This window comes from Pelophylax lessonae, assembly GCF_965119305.1.
Source record: "Pelophylax lessonae genome assembly, chromosome: 3".
Classification (NCBI taxonomy): Eukaryota; Metazoa; Chordata; class Amphibia; order Anura; family Ranidae; genus Pelophylax; species Pelophylax lessonae.
Genome location: NC_138770.1, coordinates 12,801,061 through 12,822,255, shown reverse-complemented (window position 1 = coordinate 12,822,255; position 21,195 = coordinate 12,801,061). Strand labels below are relative to the sequence as shown.

General features: G+C 46.1%; 1 protein-coding gene across 1 annotated transcript in view; it reads right to left on the bottom strand.

The window, feature by feature from the left end:
* The window catches only part of LOC309550700 (NACHT, LRR and PYD domains-containing protein 3-like), an 84,443-nt gene extending 67,424 nt beyond the window's left edge, over window positions 1-17,019 (bottom strand). Inside the window, exons 1-2 of the mRNA XM_082251034.1 lie at window positions 16,988-17,019; window positions 15,090-16,743 (exon numbers count right to left, since the gene is read on the bottom strand). Of these exons, the coding sequence (XP_082107160.1) occupies window positions 15,090-16,743; window positions 16,988-17,012 (1,679 nt within the window). The 5' untranslated portion in view covers window positions 17,013-17,019. The remainder of the gene's footprint in view (window positions 1-15,089; window positions 16,744-16,987) is intronic.
* Window positions 17,020-21,195: the final 4,176 nt, after the last annotated feature.

Sequence of the window (21,195 nt, the reverse complement as noted above, 5' to 3'; positions counted from 1 at the left end):
TGGGTTACCCAGGGTCTGTACAGTGTCGGTAATGTATCTATGCCCACATGGAGCACAGCTAACTCTGGGGAGGATTTAATTAGGCACCCGGTATGAGTGGATATAAACTGGAATACTCGAGTCCAGTAGCTTTTGAGAGATGGGCATGACCAGAGGATGTGTAACAGGGTTCCTACCTGTAAACAATCCCGCCAACACAATTGGGAATAAGATTGTGAGAATCCGGCTAGCCGGTATGGGGTGTAGTACCACCTATTTACGATCTTCAGAGTCATCTCCCAGTGGTTTGCACAATGCGAGAACTTATAAATCGCGGCCAAGGCTGCGCGCCATTGCAAGATGGAGAACGTGGTTCCCAGGTCCCCTTCCCACTTAAACATGTGAGCTGATTTGTAGAATGTGGTGTTGTCCAACAGTATATCATAGTAATGGAAAAGTTTAGGTGGGCTTGATGTTTCAGCCGTGAACAAATCCCACAACCTACTATCTACTAAGATAGGTCGTAGAGGATGGGACTGTAGGAAATGAGATATGCGCATGACATGCAAATGTAGGTGAGATGGTATATTATTCTTGGTGATCATGTTAGCTATAGATATGGGAGTGTCGGTGTGATAAAAGGAGTTAATGTGCGTTGTTTGCCACTCCGCCAATTGACGAATTGGTAAATCTGGTAGGAAGGGCCGGAGCACAGATAAGGGTAGTGGGCAGACATCAGAAACATCTTTAACGTATAGAGAGTGCGGAGCAATGCGCAACACTCTCAGTGTTGCTTGCATAGTAGGAGAGAGAGCCGCGGGGTTCCATTCCTTCCATTTATCACTCCAGAGTAAGGTACTCAAGTCTTTCATCTGAGCTACATCCCTTTCCAGAGTCACCCACATAGGCTCTTCTTTGGTTTGAAACCATTGTCTCGTTTGGGCGAGGATGGAGGCTTTGTAGTAGGAGTGAAGGTCAGGAACCGCCGCCCCCCCAAATTGTTTTTTCTTGGTCAGGATCGAAAAAGCGCAACGCGGCCTTTTCCCTGCCCATATGTAGGAAGACATTTGTTTGGAAAATTTGGTGATGTGGGTTATCGGGAAAGGGATAGGGAGTGCCCTGAAAAGATACAGGATTTGGGGTAAAATGAACATCTTATAGGCCGCAACCCTGCCGCTCCAGGAGAAGAATGAGTTGCGCATCGTGGAGATTGTTGCAGTGATTTTGGTCATTATTCTGCTAATATTGATAGGGAGCAATTTGAAGGGATTGGCTGGTAGATCTATACCTAGGTAATGAATGGACGTAGAAGACCATGGTATCGGGATCAGTTGTTGGAGGTTGGTCTGGATTTTAAGGGGGACTCCTAGATTAAGAATCGTAGATTTAGACGTATTAAGTTTGTAAAAGGATACCTTACTGTACTCTTGTAGTATGGCATATGCTGCTGGAAGGGATTGTGCTGGGTGTGTAATTTAAATACCGTGATGAGGGGATGAGATCTAATTGTTTCCGCTAGCGGCTCAATGACCAAGTTAAATATCGTGGGGGACAGAGGGCAGCCCTGACGTGTACCATTTGTGATTGTAAACGGTTTTGACAGTATACCTGACGTGTAAACTTGTGCCGTGGGATGTGAATATAGAGCCATAATGGCGGACAAAATGGGACCTGAGAACCCGAACTTTTGCAGGGTGGCTTCCATGTAGCCCCAATGGACCCTGTCAAATGCTTTCTCAGCATCCAGAGTGAGCAATACAGATGGAGTTTTAGAAGTTTGTGCTTGTTGCATTATTCCTAGCAATCTCCTGGTGGCGTCGGACGTTTGCCTGCCTGGAGTAAATCCCATTTGGTCTCTATGTATGAGTTCAGGGAGAAATGTTTGGATACGTTTGGATAATATGCGTGCGTAAATCTTCGCGTCCGAATTTAGGAGGGATATGGGGCGGAAGTTGGCTGGCGTGTTGGGGTCTCTACCAGGTTTGGGTAATCTGACGATGTGTGCACAGAGAATATCTTGGGGCAAGGCAGCTACTTCCATAGCTTTGTTATACACTGCCGTCATGGTGGGGGTCAAGCGAGGGGCAAAGAGTTGGTAGAACTCGTTGGATAAACCATCCGGTCCGAGTGATTTGCCTTTCGGCAAGGATGTTATGCTAGACAGGACTTCAGGGATGGTGATTGGAGAGTTAAGGGTTTGTAGCTGGGAGGCTGACAGTGAAGGAAGGGATACTTTGTGGAGAAAACGGTTAATGTTTTTCAGAGGGGTTATCTTTCAAATTGTAAAGGGAGCTGTAAAAGTCAGCAAATTTGTCAGCTATGGCTTGTGGGTGTGATATTTTTGAGGCAGATCTGGCGTTAATTAGGTAGGGAATTCTAGCTTTGGCTTGCTTGCGCTTAACCTGGGAGGCTAGAAATTTGCCAGCTTTATTGGCTTGATGATAATGCTTTTGTTTTAGATACTGGAGGTGTCTGTTGGAGGTTTCCAAGAGCAAGAGATGTAATTCTTGCCGCAGCTGTGCAATGGAATGGGATCTAGATGGATCAGGGTCCAATTTGTTGGCACTATCCAAGGTGTGGATCTGATGCATCAGTTGTGACATTTTATCCTTCCTCCGTCTCCGAAGCCGTGCCTGCTGCTGGATGCACACCCCCCTCAGGAAGGCTTTTTGTGCGCCCCACAGCACCCACGGGTCGGAAACAGAGGAGTCATTTACACTTCGGAATTCCTGCAATTGTTTAGCAATATGTGCTTTACATTCCTCATTCTGTAGCATATGTATGTCGCATCTCCAGATATAGGAGTTGGTACATTTCTCAGCCTCCTCTATGGTTAGTTCCACCGGGGCATGATCCGACCATAATATGTCCCCAACCACAGAGGAGGAGGCTTTAGCTAGCAAAAACAAGTCTGCAAAAAACATGTCTAGGCGAGAGTATGAATTATGTCTAGCAGAAAAGAAAGAATAATCTCTCTCCATAGAGTGCTGGCACCTCCATACATCATCCAATTTTTCCTCATGCAGAACATTTCCCAGTGATTGCTGTCGGCTCCGGGGGTAAGCCGAAGAGTCCAACCCGGGGTCGACAACAGCATTAAAGTCCCCACACATAAGTAAATGACCATACAACATGCTAGATACTTGCTTGAGGACCCTGCGAAGAAATCGGATCTGGTGGGTATTTGGTGCGTATACAGTCACTAGGGTCATCGGCAGTTCGTTGATGTCGCAGGTTAGAATGATGTACCTGCCATTAGGGTCTAAGACTGATTTATGTATCCGCAACGTCAAAGAGTCCTTGAAGGCGAATATGACCCCTCTCTTTTTTAAGGTGCTGGACGCCAAAATAACTTGTGAGTATGCCTTATGACCGCATCGAGGTGTTGCGTTAATATCAAAATGGGTTTCTTGCACTGCCAACACATCTGCTTGACGAGAGGTGGCTTCTTTCCACAGCGAACGTCTCTTGGCAGGGTGGTTCAGGCCATTGGCATTAATTGACACTAACTTGATGGTCATTGGAGTGTTGACAGTTCCAAGGTAGAGAGGAGATCACCCATAGTTGGTACTGGTGCATGGCATGGCGTGTTGAGGTAAGTACACGTAGAAAAATTAACCGGGTCAAGAATAAACACAAAAATAAAAAGGACAAAGCCTAAAAAAAGGAGCCGTCTCAGCAGCTCGAGAGCGAAGGAATTCGCAACTAGAACAAGGAAGGGCCATAGGGAGAATCATCATCCATGGCCTGAGACATCAGTGGTGAGTTCAGGAGCGGCTAGGGCTGGGATGGTTTGAGGAAGGTCTGGAGGAGGACCTCTTGCGGGAAGTAACATTCCATTCCGCTTCCAGCGGTCTTAGAGGTGCATGGTCCGGGACAGTTACAGGATCTGGAGGGAGGATGTTCCATCTCCGGAGCAGCTTCAGGCCTTCATCTAGAGTCCTGATCGTGTTGGTAGTACCATCATGGGTCACCAAAAGTGTCGCCGGGTACCGCCACTTGTGCTGTATCTGGTGATTACGTAACGCCTTTGTTATAGTGGACAGGTTACGCCTGGCTTGTAGCGTATGTCTGGAAAGGTCAGGCAGTAGTTGCACGTCACGATAGGGATCTGGGAGAGTTCCCTGCTGCCTGGATGCTAGCATTATTTTATCTTTTGCCGTATAGAAGTGGACCCTGAGCAGGACGTCCCTCGGCACATTTGAGTCCAGAAAGGCAGGCTTGGGTAGCCGATGGATTCTGTCTATTAGCAGATCCGCATCTGACAGTGATGGAACCAACAGCTTGAAAAGTGAGGTGGCATGCTGAAGTAGATGATCAGGAGTGACCGCCTCAGATATGCCCCGCAATTTTAAGTTATTGCGTCTGGATCGGTCCTCCAGATCCGCCACTTTGTTTTGCAAATGGGCTATTTCTTCAGTGTGTGAGTTAAGCTTATCAATCACAGAATTAATGGTTTCAGCATGGTTCTGGACCGAATGCTCGACCTGGTCAATGCGGGATCCCAAATTTGTGATTTCGGCAGTGATTTGTTTTGTTTGCAGCTGCATGTCTGCTTGCATTGATGCCCTCAGGGAGTATAACATGTCCCTCATTGTGGCTTCTGATATAGGGTTGCCCCCAGAGGAATGCCCAGATAGGGGGTCTCTCATGGAGGGCTGGTGTGCAGATGGCGTGGGAGAGTGCTGGGAAAGGTCCATACCTGAGGCCCCATGAAAGTCAGGCGGCGGGGAGTTCATTCTCTGTCTAGTTTTTGCTGGGCTCCTCGAGGATGGTGACGGCGGCGATGGAGAGCCGGATGATTGCCCACTGTCAGGGTTCCCGACCTTCTGTCTCTGCGGTAGAGGCGGCCGGATCGGGGACATCTTGGGGAGTAGGCCTTCTCCCTGCTTACTGTGCTGTGCTCGTCCCGCGCTGCCGGCGCCATTTTGTCAGAGACCGGGCGCCTGGGAGATGAAGTATCCGGCCAAATTAGAGGATTGCGCCGAGTCTTTCTTGCGGCGGGTCATCTCGGGTGCTTCAGCGGAGGTTGACCTTCTCCTGTGTGCGTTCGTAGGGGCCAGGAAAGCCCTCGGTGTGGCGTGTGTCTCGGGTGGCTTGCGGAGCTAGCACACTAAGCGGCCATCTTCCGCAACGGCAGCCACGCCCCCCCAGTATCCCGTTTCTTGATACTCGGCTATTTGTTGATCAGGATCGCATACTCAGAACCACGTTATACCGGAAGGAGACCTCGGGTAATACAATCCTACATTTTAAGAGCAGTCACCCTAAATCTCTAATTAGGAGTATTCCCTATGGTCAATACCTTCGATAATGCAGGAACTGCGCTAGGGAGGCAGACTTCATATTGGAGGCCAAAGCACTGAGGAGTAGGTTAATGGCAAGGGGCTACAGCAAAAATGTCCTGCGTAAGGCATACAACAAGGCGAAACTAAAATCTAGGGATGAACTGATCTTTAACTTCAACAAGGGGAATACGATTACCAGGGAAGGAACAACTAAGTTAGTCACTAACTACCACAGTCACCACATGACTATAAGATCTATTATCTCGCAGAACTGGCACTTCCTGACCGAGGACAGGACTGTCTCGAAATATGTGCGGCATTACCCTGAGATAGTCTATAGAAGGTCGAGGTCACTGAGAGATTCCATGGTCCACAGTCACTATGACGAAACGCGGGGGATGGAGGACCACCGTAGGTGGGGTACCTATCCCTGTGGGCGATGTGACGTGTGCCCATGGATCCTGGAGGGACCAACATGTAGGCTCCCTAATGGATCCGAGCATAGACTGAGGGGGTTTGCAAACTGTGAGACAGAAGCAGTGGTCTATATTGCATTTTGTATATGTGGCTCCTTTTATGTGGGGAAGACGAAACGTCCTTTGTCCTCCTGCATTGGAGACCACCTGTACTACCTGGATGTGGGATTGGTGTATGTCCCCATATGTAAACATGTGGGGGTGTATCACAATTTTAACCCAGAGGTAATCATATTCTCTGTACTAGAGGTCATTAAACCAAATGTTCGGGGGGGTAACATTGATCAGAAGGTCCTCCAGTGTGAGGCGAGGTGGATTTATGACCTGCGAGCTACCCAGCCCCCAGGACTTAACTCCTCCATTTCTTATCAACCTTTCCTTACTTGATCTGTGACTGTGAACTTACCCATTTGCTCAGGATCCCCTCTAAAAGTGCCCGTATATCTTTCTTACTGAGCTCTTTTGATGCCCCCTCAATTCCTTTCAGGGTCATCCTTACCATTGGGGGCAGGTATGGTGCTCATACTCCAAATTCCCTAATATATTGTTTTTGTTTATGTTCATGGTATTTTTTATGCTTGTTACTTATTATAATTATTGAGGTTTCGTTCCCTTATAATTATGCATTTATGTGGTCGTATTGATTGGCCTGCAATAAGTATTTTGATGTTTGTTTAATACCCTGGGGACGCACACCTCCCCTGGGTTGCTTTAATTGAGGATGGGTTTGCTGGATGCCTGGGGATTCTATGCGGCGGCTGGCACGGATCACCACCTTGCTCTTTGTGGGGCGGCGGTGGGAGGTCCCTTGAGCGGTGGGTTGTTCGGGTGCAAAGCCCGGGTAGTGGGATGTCCTCGTGACCCTCCACTTCCGGGCCGGCCGTCGCCCGGTGACGATGGTGGCGCGCGGTGCGTGATTACGTCACGCGCAGCGCGCCTTTCCATCACTCAGCGCCCGCACCGGAAGTGGCGGTGATCACTTCCGGTGGAGTCCGGCATACTTTAGGAGGAGGGTACGCACGGTCGGGCCACGGTGCTCTAGCCTCCGCTTGCATGCGGCGGTGGTGGCGTCTTGGTTGGGCCGTGCGTGCTAACAGGTAAGTGGGGACTGGTGTCATCTTTGCTCAGGGCTCCTTTTGTGCATTGGATTTTGGCTGGGTTGCAGTATGCTCCTTGGGTCTTTATTGTGGTATCTATATGTTGCCTCTGCCCTCTCTCTCCCCCTTCTGGTGATTGGTTAGATGGACATGCCTGCCTTGTTTTCCTCTTCCCCCTTTTGCTGCTCTATGGAGATGAGATGGTCTCTTCACTTATATTGGTGTATTTCTATCCCCCCCTCCATTTGGTCTGATCTATTTACACTGGCGGGTCTCTTTTCTTTTCGGGCAACTTGTGATATGCTTTGTGGTGAAGGAGTGAGACAGGCACACTATTTAAACCTTTTAACCTTTGATAGAGACGGACCCTGTTTCCCTAGTTGGGATCCAATGGTTTAGACGTGCTCTGAGGTATATGGCTTGTCCTGTTGGTGTCTCACTTGTTCATCACATATGGGATACTGCTTTCCATCTCTTCACCTTTATCGTAGGGCCGGACAGAGTGTACTAAGGGTGAGGAGGGGAACCTTTGGTCAACACTGGACCTACTATGGCATTTTTATTCTTTATTTTTCAGAGCCTATTGAGCCACCCCGTTGCTCTACAGGGGATAATTGTAACCCTTTGGTTGGCTGGCCTCCTTCCCCACGAGGTCATAATTCTTGATCTTCTCCAGATTAAGGGGCGGGGCTCGACACCCCACCTTTTGGGACAATTTTTCTTGCCCCTTTGGGGCTGGAGATACCCAGTTTGCTGCCTCTTTTGTATGCGAGAGTGGAGCCGTGCATCGGGTTGTATGTGGAACCCCCTGGTCACCAGCGACTATCCTCAATTTCTCTATTCATGTGGTGAGCATATATTGTACTTTTGATGTAATAAAAGTGATGATTAGTAGGTACTTGAATACAGTGATAATATGATGTTGTTATAATGGTAAACCTAATGTTACATTTTTGTCTCTTTGTATTAGTCCACCCGGGACTGGCTATGGTCTTTGAGAAAGCCCACTCAAGGGCGAAACGCGTCAGACCTGTCCCAGGGCACATGTGAGACCTATTTGGACTGTTGCACTGAATGTATCATGGAAATGTTGTTTCCTTTTTATATGTCTGTTCATTTTATAACTTGTAAATTCAATAAATGATGTTTTTTCTATATGTGTAGTAATTGTCTCATGCTCACCTACCAGGAGTCCTCCTCAACATATCCACTAATTTTATCCTAGGTACCAGTATCCTCTTACCCTTTGAAGTTGGGGATCAGGTTCCTTGGTTCTTTTATTTATCTATTTAGGATTGGAGGTCTCCTGTTATCACACCCACTAAGGCTATCTCTATTTTTGATACTATGTTTGGTGCACTCTGGAACCTACCAAATGTGAGTACTTTATTTTTCTTTAATAAAAATGTTTTTCAAAATGATATAAGCACTATTGGATTCCCCCTTTTTTCTATATGATACTGCTGGGTTACCATGAGGAAAGTTAACCATAGTGAGACGCGCTCCTGAGCTGGCACACCATCTATAATTCCAGGAAAGGTGAACCCTTAAAAGGGGAAAAAGCAATGTGTGACCTATGCCTAATCGCTAGGTCGCAGGAACGGAGGTGAGGACCCAGTCACATAGGGTGTTACGGTGAAGGCACATTTCACTAAGGAGATTGCTACTGGATACACTATTTTGTCACTATAAAGCAGACTTTATATAGAATTTTTGGGAAAGTGCAATATTTACAGCACAGAAGATTGTCACCAGCACCGTTATCACGTTAAAAGAAGTCAGTATTATTTGCAAAACATTTTTCACACATATTATTTATTCACCAATTTCATTATATTTATTTATAAATGTATTTATATATACACTTATATATGTTGATCACAATGGCACGCTTTGCACTTTAACCACTTTACCACCGGAGGATTTTGCTGTCTTACGTCTGGGCCACTTTTTGCGATTCGGCGCTGTGCGACTTTAACTGACAATTGCGCGGTCGTGCGACGCCATACCCAAACGAAATTTACGTTCTTTTTTTCCCACAAACAGATCTTTCTTTTGGTGGTATTTGATCACCTCTGCGATTTTTACTTTTTGCGCTATAAACAAAAAAAGAGCATAAATTTTGAAAAAACAACAATATTTTTCACATTTTTTAATATGAAATTCCCCCCCCCAAAAAAATGTAAAAATCAAAATTTTTTTAAATTTTTGGCCAATTTTTACTGCTACCTATGTTTGGTAAAAAAAAAAAATCACAATAAGCGTATTTTGATTGGTTTGCGCAAATGTTATTGCGTTTACTAACTAATGGAAAGATTTCTGTCATTTTTGGTGTTTTTTTTTTTTAACGAGTAATGGCGGCGATTTTTTTTGCGGGACTGCGACATTGCGGCGGACAGATCAGACCCTTGACTGACATTTTTGACACTTTTGGGGGTACCAGTGACATTACTGCAGTAATCAGTGCTATATATATGCACTGTTACCGTAAAAATGACACTGGCAGGGAAGGGGTTAACTTTATTGGAGAGGGAGGGGTTAATGTATGCCTGGTGCTTACTGACGTGTGTGGGGGGAGGTGACTGAGTGACACAAGGACAGATCGGATGTTTAGCTATGCTGAACCCTGCAATCTGACCCTGCCTGTCACTTAGAAGATCCACCCGCTTGTGTTTACACAGGCAGGCGGATCTCCACACTAGATCTCCGACGATCGGGGAAGAGCAGCGGCGACCGCCGCTGCTCCTCCCCTGGCCCGACTCCCGCTGTGAATGAAAACAGCGGGAGCAAGCCTCCGGCTGCGCGCGCGCGCTGCTGAGAAAGGTGAATGTCTGACGACGTAGGTCTACGTCGTCAGACGATAACAGACCACTTTGCCGTAGTAGTGTCAACGTAAGCAGACGGCAAGTGGTTAAATTGTACGATTGACTGTCATATTTATTTATTTACTTTTTTACATATTTATTTTATATAGTGTACTTGTTATATTTCACTTCATATTTGTATTTTTGGAGCACTTTATATTGCGCGGCACTATTTAATTTATTAGGTAATACCTCTCCTAACCATCATGCATGTCGGATAGCAAAAATACGTTATAAGAATTTCTACATTTATTTATAGTAATAAAAAAAATGAGAATCTGTCCAGAGTCTCATGGTTCAGGCATGGCCATCTGATAACTTTGTAATATCTCTTGACAGGTTCAGTTTTGGTAACGCCATTTAATGAGTATGCATATTAATATACAGTGCATTGAGAAAGTATTCGGCCCCCTTGAACTTTGCGACCTTTTGCCACATTTCAGGCTTTAAACATAAAGATATAAAATTGTAATTTTTTGTGAAGAAACAACAACAAGTGGGACACAATCATGAAGTGGAACAAAATTTATTAGTTCAAACTTTTTTAACAAATAAAAAAACTGAAAAATTGGGCATGCAAAATTATTCAGCCCCTTAAGTTAATACCTTTTGCTGCGATTACAGCTATAAGTCGCTTGGGGTATGTCTCTATCAGTTTTGCACATAGAGAGACTGAAATTTTTGCCCATTCCTCCTTGCAAAACAGCTCGAGCTCAGTGAGGTTGGATGGAGAGCGTTTGTGGACAGCAGTTTTCAGTTCTTTCCACAGATTCTTGATTGGATTCAGGTCTGGACTTTGACTTGGCCATTCTAACACCTGGATATGTTTATTTGTGAACCATTCCATTGTAGATTTTGCTTTATGTTTTGGATCATTGTCTTGTTGGAAGACAAATCTCCGTCCCAGTCTCAGGTCTTTTGCAGACTCCGTCAGGTTTTCTTCCAGAATGGTCCTGTATTTGGCTCCATCCATCTTCCCATCAATGTTAACCATCTTCCCTGTCCCTGCTGAAGAAAAGCAGGCCCAAACCATGATGCTGCCACCACCATGTTTGACAGTGGGGATGGTGTGTTCAGGGTGATGAGCTGTGTTGCTTTTATGTCAAACATAACGTTTTGCATTGTTGCCAAAAAGTTAGATTTTGGTTTCATCTGAGCAGAGCCCCTTCTTCCACATGTTTGGTGTCTCCCAGGTGGCTTGTGGCAAACTTTAAACGACACTTTTTATGAATATCTTTAAGAAATGGCTTTCTTCTTGCCACTCTTCCATAAAGGGCAGATTTGTGCAGTATACAACTGATTGTTGTCCTATGGACAGAGTCTCCCACCTCAGCTGTAGATCTCTGCAGTTCATCCAGAGTGATCATGGGCCTCTTGGCTGCATCTCTGATCAGTCTTCTCCTTGTATGAGCTGAAAGTTTAGAGGGACGGCCAGGTCTTCGTAGATTTGCAGTGGTCTGATACTCCTTCCATTTCAATATTATCACTTGCACAGTGCTCCTTGGGATGTTTAAAGCTTGGGAAATCTTTTTGTATCCAAATCCGGCTTTAAATTTCTCCACAACAGTACCTCGGACCTGCCTGGTGTGTTCCTTGTTCTTCATGATGCTCTCTGCGCTTTAAACGGACCTCTGAGACTATCACAGTGCAGGTGCATTTATACGGAGACTTGATTACACACAGGTGGATTCTATTTATCATCATTAGTCATTTAGGTCAACATTGGATCATTCAGAGATCCTCACTGAACTTCTGGAGAGAGTTTGCTGCACTGAAAGTAAAGGGGCTGAATAATTTTGCACGCCCAATTTTTCAGTTTTTTATTTGTTAATAAAGTTTGAAATATCCAATAAATTTTGTTCCACTTCATGATTGTGTCCCACTTGTTGTTGATTCTTCACAAAAAAATTACAGTTTTATATCTTTATGTTTGAAGCCTGAAATGTGGCAAAAGGTCAAAAAGTTCAAGGGGGCCGAATACTTTCGCAATGCACTGTATATATATATATATATATATATATATATATATATATATATATATATATATATACTGTATATGGGAAGGCAGAGCCTGGAGATGTGGTAGGGGAGGAGCCGCCTATTTAAGGTCGGGCCCCCCACCTCTTCTGGGCTGCCGCACAGTGGTGGCCGGCTCGTTAGGGGCGCAGGGGCGCCGCCCCCCCATCCATGCGTCCGGCCCCCTAATCTACATGCAGGGGCGCCGGACGCATGGAGCTCAATGGGTTTTTTTTTCATCACCTGATTAGAGCCAGAGGTTCTAATAGGGCGATGCAAAGGGTGGAGCCGGGGCGCAGAGCAGTGCGTCCCGAGCCCACCCATTGTGTGACAATAGCGAATGAAAATTCGCTATTACCACACCGATCCTCCTCCTGGCCAATCAGGAAGCGCGTCCGATACGCGCTTCCTGACTGGCCGCAAGGCAAACGCCTTGCCATTGGCTGAGGAGGAGGCGGGAGCGGAAGGAGACGCGCCGCCGGTCACCGGGACTCCGACACCGGGAAGAAGCCGCCCGCCGCCGCTGACTCCAGGAGACGCCGCTGAAATTAAGCCGGGAACCGTGCCGCCGCTGAGTTACTGAAGCCAGGAGACAAGCCGCCGCTGAGTTACTGAAGCCGGGAGCCGAGCCGCCGCTGAACTGAAGCCAGGAGCCGAGCCGCCGCTGAGTTACTGAAGCCGGGAGCCAAGCCGCCGCTGAGTTACTGAACCGGGAGACAAGCCGCCGCTGAGTTACTGAAGCCGGGAGCCGAGCCGCCGCTGAACTGAAGCCGGGAGCCGAGCCACCACTGAACTGAAGCCGATAACCGCCGCTGACTCCAGGAGACGCCGCCACGCCAGGGAACTGAAGCCGGGAGCCACCGCTGCAGCAGGTAAGGGTCTCTCTTCCCAGATATGGCAGCAGCAGGTGTAAGGTACGATAAGGGCACTCCCATAGACTCAGCTCCCCTCCTGTCCTCACAGTTACATACAGCACACTTCCCAGCAAAGCAAGCTGTTCCCCAGGAGGCCATGCCCTGTGTACAATCCTCCTCTCCTGCTCACATTAATCCACAAGCAATACAACTGGATGACACTGGGGATATTTGGATACTAACACAGATAGCACAGTTCCTATGAAGTGATCAATACCAAGTCTAAAGACATTTAATACAGGCAATACTCCTACTAGTAGTAAAACTTTGCTTCCCTCAAAAAGGAAGTTGTATAAAGCAGCATTGTATTCCTATGTAGAGCAGCACACAATCATGTTGTAAAGGACATTAGAATCATTTTATTACATTGGTAATGTGCACATAGAATTAGTACATGCTGTACATTCCAATTGACATTAGAAGAGGTTGACCTGAACCAGTTGCTGTTAGGAGTGACATTTCTATCAGTATGGTCAGTGACTATAGTGTCTGGTTACATAGGGGCTCTCCTAATTACCTGTGCAGTGAAACATGCAGGTCAACAAAACCAGATCAGATTTACATGTGAATGTGTAAAAATCCCCAACCTTCCCCTCATTGGGGGGTTCCCTTTCTTGCCATATTACATTTTTTTTTTTACCCAATTGATTCTAAAGATAAAACTTGTGGGTATAGAATTCTTGAGTAAGGAAAAGTAAACTTTAAAGGGTTTGCAAATACATATGTGATAAATGTTAACAGTTATGTACAATCACATCACAAACACAGTGGTGCTATCTGCATTGAAAGGGGGCACGCTGGTCATTCTACATTGAAAGGGGACACGCTGTGGTCACTGTGCATTGAAAGGGGGCACGCTGGTCACTGCATTGAAAGGGGGCACACTGTGGTCACTGTGCATTGAAAGGGGGCACGCTGTGGTCACTCTGCATTGAAGGGGGGCACACTATACCTTGATTACTGAAGGCCCCTTTCACACTTTTGTGACCTCAAAGTCACGCAATTTTTAACAGCGTTTTTTGCCGGAAAGCAATGCCTATTACATTTTTTTGTTTGCGCCCCCCCCCCCCCCCAAAAAATTTGAGCACCAGCCGCCACTGCTGCCGCAGGACTCATTATCCCTCCCATTGCGGCCCCTTTTCTACAACATTCCCTTCTCCTTCCTTCTTGGCAGGCCCTCTTTATTTAACATGCCTGCCCGAACGACAGTTTTGGCACGCTACTACCGTAGTTATTTAACTATGCTATGTTCTCCATCTCGGCTCTATTCCCTGACCACAAATATATATATATCTTAATGAAGACGGGAAGTGATTTACTGATATATTATTTTAATTGATACATACTATCCTAGGATTATAATTGTTAGACAGAGGTTATGTGTTCAATCAGATGGTTATTTATGGTCATTATGTTAGTAAATAATATAATCATTACATGTTTTGGGAACTACAATATGAAGTCTAATTGAAACATCAACTGTTATTTAATTGATACAATATAACTTTCCATGGGGGATTGTCCATATAATCATAATTTCGTCATCCCCTCTTGGTATATGAATGGAACAAAGAGGTTGTAGATGTTTATGATTATATCAATTTCATTTGAAGATACAGTTCTAATAAGCCTCAGTTAATGAATGAAATAGAGTCTGACTTTTCATGGTCCCTTGGTTATTTATCTTCCCATCGTTGAAACAATGGTTTATTTGCTAGGTAATTGATGACACAGTATCTGCCATTGTGTGGAAACGGTTCAGGGCCACATGGACATCCCCCAAACCTCTCCAAACATATTCTCTTTTCATGACCAGAGGATATAGGTGTTATCTTCAGAAAGAGTCGATAGCAGCTTACCAATTTTCAACAATGAACAATGGACACTTGAAAACCAAGGTTCCTGACTGAAGCTTATAGGGAAAGTTACGGATTGAACTCTGACTCCGAGGCCCATGGCAGTTTATAATTCCTTACATGTAACATGAAAAATATATGTCTATTTCTTATCATGGTCCTGACAGTTTTATCTCTGTGTATCATCTGAGGCTGTGCACTTCACTGGGTATAGGAGAGAGTTTACATTAACTTTATGGTTTTATTTTCTTAGGCATTAGTGTTAGAGAATGTTACATTCACCCTGTGAAAAAACAACAGATAGAAACAGACATTTCACTCATAATAAAAAACAAAAACAATGCGGGAGCTTTTCAATTCTTTGGATTCTCTGCTTTAGGAAAATGTAGAGTTTTAAGGGTTTTAGTACATTTCATTTACATTTCTTGTGTAGAAGGTGATATGTGGGGAACCACCATTTAGGGCTGAGGAAAGTAAGAGTTCCCAGGACTTCTAACAAGTGTGGTAGATGGAGAAGATGTCTGATAATCACCGTTCTACTGCATGCAGGTTCCTGACAATTCTCTGAGTTCAGTTAGAATATCCTCACATCCACTTACCTGACCTTCTGACTCCTGTGTAGGAATGGCGATAGAATTTTCTGGCACTCTGGACCCATAGTGAGTGAATTAAAATATAAAGACTGAAAACTTTCACTCTTCAAAGTCTTCAAGCAATAGTTCAGCTGCTTGGAATAATCTCTGTTTATCCGCAAGAAGAAGGGATTAGTATCTGGGCCAATCAGACTTAAATTTGAACAAGGAGACATGATGTTCCTAATGAAGTCCTCATCTTGAGTCTCATACAGAGAGAAGATGGAATACATCCAGAACGCCTGATTAATGTCTTTCTTAGCCCATTTTTTTGCTTTGGACCTGGCTCGGAGTGAGATGTTGATGCCTGTGGTCTCTGAGAATGTCTTCACCTGATTTCTATTTAAGAGACCAAACAGAAATTGTACAGATAATTCTAAATTTCGGTAATCTGAACTGAGGTCTGATAGTGATTTCCCTTTACAGATCTTCGGGAGGAAAGTACCTTTTATAAATCCAAACCAACCATCCATTCCATAATACAGAGCAGCAAGGAACTCCTGTACACTCAGGTGGATGAAGCTGTAGCAGGTCTGGGTGCGGACGTCCCAATGAAAGATGTTCTCATTCAGAAATACAGACTCCACCTCATCCAGAGAAAGTCCATGTCTTTCTAGATCTTTCTTCTCAAATAGGATTTGTTGCTTCAGAACTCCCTGATTGGCCAGAGCACACAGCTTCTTCAGACAGGTTTGTTTCCTGCGTACAGACTGCTCCTTCTTGCTGTGATGGGTTAGTAAAACCTCCAAGTAGAGAAGGTAAATTGAAGTCATCGTATTGCCCCAATTTAAAGCCAAATCTTTCTTTATTTCTTGTTTCATTACAGTGCAGACAATCCAGCATGTGATGGGGATGGCACACATGGTGTACAGAATGTCATTGTCCTTTATTATACTGAGAACCTTGTCTGCATCTTCTTTATTTCCAAAGAATTTATGGACATATTCCTCTCGACCTTCCCTTGTAAATCCCTGGATTTCCACTTTGCGAGAATCCTCAATGAATGTGTTCAGTTTCTGCATTGCCAGTGACCTTGTGGTGATGATCAGAGAAGATTGTGAGAGAATCTGTCTCCTGAACAATCTTTGGAGAATTATTTCTTTGTGGGTTTTTATAGAAATGTCGGGACAACCCTCAGATTCCTTATCCAGAGTCCACCTCAGTTCATCAAACCCATCAACTATAGTGAGAAGTTTTCTATGACTTTCATGATCCTTCAGAATAGACACCAGGTCATCTGAATTCTGCAGACTGCATGCTCTGGATAAAAGTTCCACAAGGCTTATGTTTCCAGGGATGGTGTTGATTTCTCTACAGCTCAGATAAAACACAAAGTCAAACATGTCTTGGTAGAGATCCCCAGATGCCCAGTCCAGCATGATCTTCTTGGAGGTCATTGTTTTTCCAATCCCAGCAGGTCCTTGTAACACCACAAAGTTAGGGATGGAACCATCTTTATTAGGGTCAAAGAGAGTCTTTATCTCTTTATTCAGGGTTCCCTTTCTCTCTAAAACGAGTGTGAAACCTTTCTGACGAGAAACAGACACCCTCATATGGGAATTATATTCTGGAACACACTGGAACGTCTCTTTCGCAGACTCTTTGTATTCCTTTCTGAAATCTTTATGAGAGAAAGGAGAAAATTTTATTCCTCATACACAAATGAAATAGTATTTATAAAAGTTGAAAATATTGTATTCTAACTATTAACCTGAAGAATGGAACCCTAAAAGAAGATATTCCATAAAATTCAGGAGGATTGTGGAAGAAGCCAAAGTATTCACACATCTTTCAGACTAAAACTAACAAAATGTTTATCCAAAGAACAAAAGAGTTTTTATATCAGATGTGGATGTTCTACTAACCTGAAAATCTGTTGTTATGTGTCATCTTCTGTTTGGCTGGAAAAATAGAAATATATATATTTAGGTGGATTCACAGGACACATGATTCAGAACATCAAGCAACACTCATGAGGGTTGTTCTGGAATACAGTGACGGATGTGGAGGTGATTGTAGCCATATCAGTGCACTTGCAGCAGAAACAATTAAGTACCGTATTTATCGGCGTATAACATGCACTTTTTTCCCCTGAAAATAGGGGGCAAATTGTGTGTGCGTGTTATATGCCGATATCATTAAAAAAAAGGCAGGGTACATACAACAGTATCAGCCAAGTGGATGCCATCCGAGATTACCCGGGGGACCTGCGAGTCCCGGGCTCCTCAGACCTCGCATTGTAAGCCTCGGGCAGCCGTCCTCCTATCTGTGTGTCACACAGTTTAACTCTCGCGGCCGTCAGAGTGTAACCACGGTAACACTCTGCACAGCTCGCGAGAGTTTAGCCTGAGCTGAGAGGAGCAGAGAACTGCCGAACATGTAGCAGCCAGGTACAAGTAAATAAATACCTATTTGGTCTTGGCAATGCCCTGATGAAGCAATGAATGCGAAATGCGTCGGCTTATCCAGGGACCAATAGTCTGCAAAATATATATTAGAATCCAGTAGTGTGGTATTTTGGTACACAGTTATCATACACACACGGACCGGTATATCTTTTATGTACTGTATGTCTTGTTGTCATGTTTTTATTCTTTTGTAATAAAATGAATATATTTTTATACATATATGAGTGTTGTATTTGTATTCCTGCAACCACCAGTTATGCCGGTATAGTCCCGCTTTCTTGGGTCCTCTCTTGGCCCCTACTACCCCTTGTTTTTTGTCCTAGTTTCTTGGGGATGATGGCATACATTTCACGGTATTCATTTTTTTTTTTTACCCCTTTTTCAACTTGTTAAAATGGGTGGAGCTCCACTTTAAATCTCGTCACATCTCAGCTTTTTCAATACTTCCCTACTTTTACAGTCATGTTACATCAACACTCTCAGCTAACTCTCCTTCTATACTCTGACCCTGTTCTGGGAATTTTATAGATAGACAACTCCTATCCTAATATTGATTGGTGGTTCCAAATTAATAATAACTACTGCAGTAGGGAACAGACATAAAAAGATACACTCCGCATCTTTCCAAATCACTGTTCTGTTTATTCTACGCAATTGAAGGTTTTATACACATGATTACGTAGGTATCACATTAATATTACAATTGTACTTTTATGGTAACAAGGGGGTAACATAGGCAGGCTAATTCTAATCAGTGCTCGAAAGAATGCAAACATGTAATGAAAACATTTTTAGTGCCGTGTGCAAAACATACAAATAGAAGACAGCCCTTTTTTACAGTCAGGAAAAAAGTGCAGGAATTCCTCTCCTCTGAGTCACCCCTTGTCTCTGCCCCCTACCAACCTCCCAGTACCTCTGAGCACCATCCCTAGGTTCCAACCCCTACCCATCTCCTAGTACTTCTGAGCACTGTCCCTTTATTCCACCCCCTACCCACCTCCTAGTACCTCTGAGCACTGTCCCTGTACTCCACCCTATACCCACCTCCCAGTACCTCTGAGCACTGTCCCTGTACTCCACCCTATACCCACCTCCCAGTACCTCTGAGCACTGTCCCTGTATTCCACCCTATACCCACCTCCCAGTACCTCTGAGCACTGTCCCTGTATTCCACCCTATACCCACCTCCCAGTACCTCTGAGCACTGTCCCTGTATTCCACCCTATACCCACCTCCCAGTACCTCTGAGCACTGTCCCTGTATTCCACCCTATACCTACCTCCCAGTACCTCTGAGCACCATTCCTTGTTTCCATTCCCTAACCAACTCCCAGTACCTCTGAGCATTATCCCATTGTTCCACCCCCTACCCACCTCCAGGTACCTCTGAGCACTGTCCCTTGACTCTACCACATACCCACCTCCCAGTACCTCTGAGCACTGTCCCTTGATTCCACCCCATACCCACCTTCCAGTACCTCTGAGCACTGTCCCTTGGTTCCACCCCCTACCCACTTCCCAGTACCTCTTAGCACCTTTGTCCCTTGGTTCCACTCCAACCCACCTCCCAGTACCTCTGAGCACTGTCCCTTGATTCCACCCCATACCCACCTCCCAGTACCTCTGAGCACCATCCCTTGGTTCCACCCCTACCCACCTACTAGTACCTCTGAGCACTGTCCCTTGATTCCACCCCATACCCACCTCCAGGTACCTCTGAGCACCGTCCCTTGACTCTACCACATACCCACCTCCCAGTACCTCTGAGCACTGTCCCTTGATTCCACCCCATACCCACCTTCCAGTACCTCTGAGCACTGTCCCTTGGTTCCACCCCCTACCCACTTCCCAGTACCTCTTAGCACCTTTGTCCCTTGGTTCCACTCCAACCCACCTCCCAGTACCTCTGAGCACTGTCCCTTGGTTCCACCCCTACCCACCTCCCAGTACCTCTGAGAACTGTCCCTTGGTTTCACCCCCTACTCATCTCCCAGTACCTCTGAGCACTGTCCCTTGGTTCCACCCCTTACCCACGTCCCAGTACCTCTAAGCACCGTCCCTTGGATCCACCCCCTACCCACCTCCCAGTATCTCTGAGCACCATCCTTTTGTTCCACCCCTACCCACCTTCCAGTACCTCTGAGCACCGTCCCTTGGTTCCACCCCCTACCCATCCCCAAGTACCTCTGAGCACCGTCCCTTGGTTCCACCCCCTACCCATCCCCAAGTACCTCTGAGCACTGTCCCTTGGTTTCACCCACTACCCAGTACCTCTCAGCAGTGTCCCTTGGTTTCACCCCCTACCAGTGGCGGCCCGTGCAAAGGGGGCGCCGGAGCGCCACCCCCCCTAAAAGAAAAGAAAAAAAAATAGAAAAAAAAAAATGACAAAAAATAATAAAGTTTTGAAAAAAAAAAAAATTGGGTTCGCAGGCCTATGCGCTCGGCCTGGTGGATATGGGGGGGGTGGGGTTTACGACCCAGAAGAGGCGCCGATTGGCTGCCTTCTGGGGGCGTAACCTGGGCGCAGCAAAAAGCGCTGAGCCACCCCCACCTTCGTGATATCCTGGCTGTGATTGGTCCAGTCTCCAGCCTGGACCAATCATCATCCACGACATCGCTGACTCGCAATGGGGGCGGTGCCGGTGCGTGCGTCAGTCACGCACCGTCACCGCTCCCTTGGCACTCTCCTCTTCTCCACCCGGCCCCTCTCCGCAGTATCGGGTTCCAGCTACCGAGATAACAGTCCGCAGAGCCAGCCCAGAGACGCTACTCCCGAGTCCCGCAGGCCGCAGACAGACCCGCAGCAGTGAGACTGAGCCGCCGAGCCGGTAAGCGATGCCTCGGGGGGGGGGGGGGGGCGGCCTGCACACTGTCACAGTCTGGTGCCTTGAAGGGGGCACGCACGCTGGTCTCTCTCTGCGTTGATGGGGGGGGGGGGCGTGTTACATGCCTGTGACATGCTTGTACCTGTGTACAATGACCTGTGCCATGCCTATTCCATCACCTGTGCCATGCCTGTACCATCTGTGCCATGCCTATTTCATCACCTGTGCCATGACCTTACCATCACCTGTGCCATGACCTTACCATCACCTGTGCCATGCCTGTACCATCACCTGTGCCATGCCTGTACCATCACCTGTGCTGTGCCATGCCTGTGACATGCCTGTACCATCACCTGTGCCATGCCTATACCATCTGTGCCATGCCTGTGACATGCCTGTACCATCACCTGTGCCATGCCTATCCCATCACCTGTGCCATGACTGTACCATCACCTGTGCCATGCCTGTACCATCACCTGTGCTGTGCCATGCCTGTGACATGCCTGTACCATCACCTGTGCCATGCCTATACCATCTGTGCCATGCCTGTGACATGCCTGTACCATCACCTGTGCCATGCCTATCCCATCACCTGTGCCATGCCTGTACCATCATCTGTGCCATGCCTGTACCATCTGTGCCATGCCTATTCCATCACCTGTGCCATGCCTACACCATCTGTGCCATGCCTATTCCATCACCTGTGCCATGCCTGTACCATCTGTACCATGCCTATTCCATCACCTGTGCCATGCCTATTCCATCACCTGTGCCATGCCTATTCCATCACCTGTGCCATGACCTTACCATCACCTGTGCCATGCCTATTCCATCACCTGTG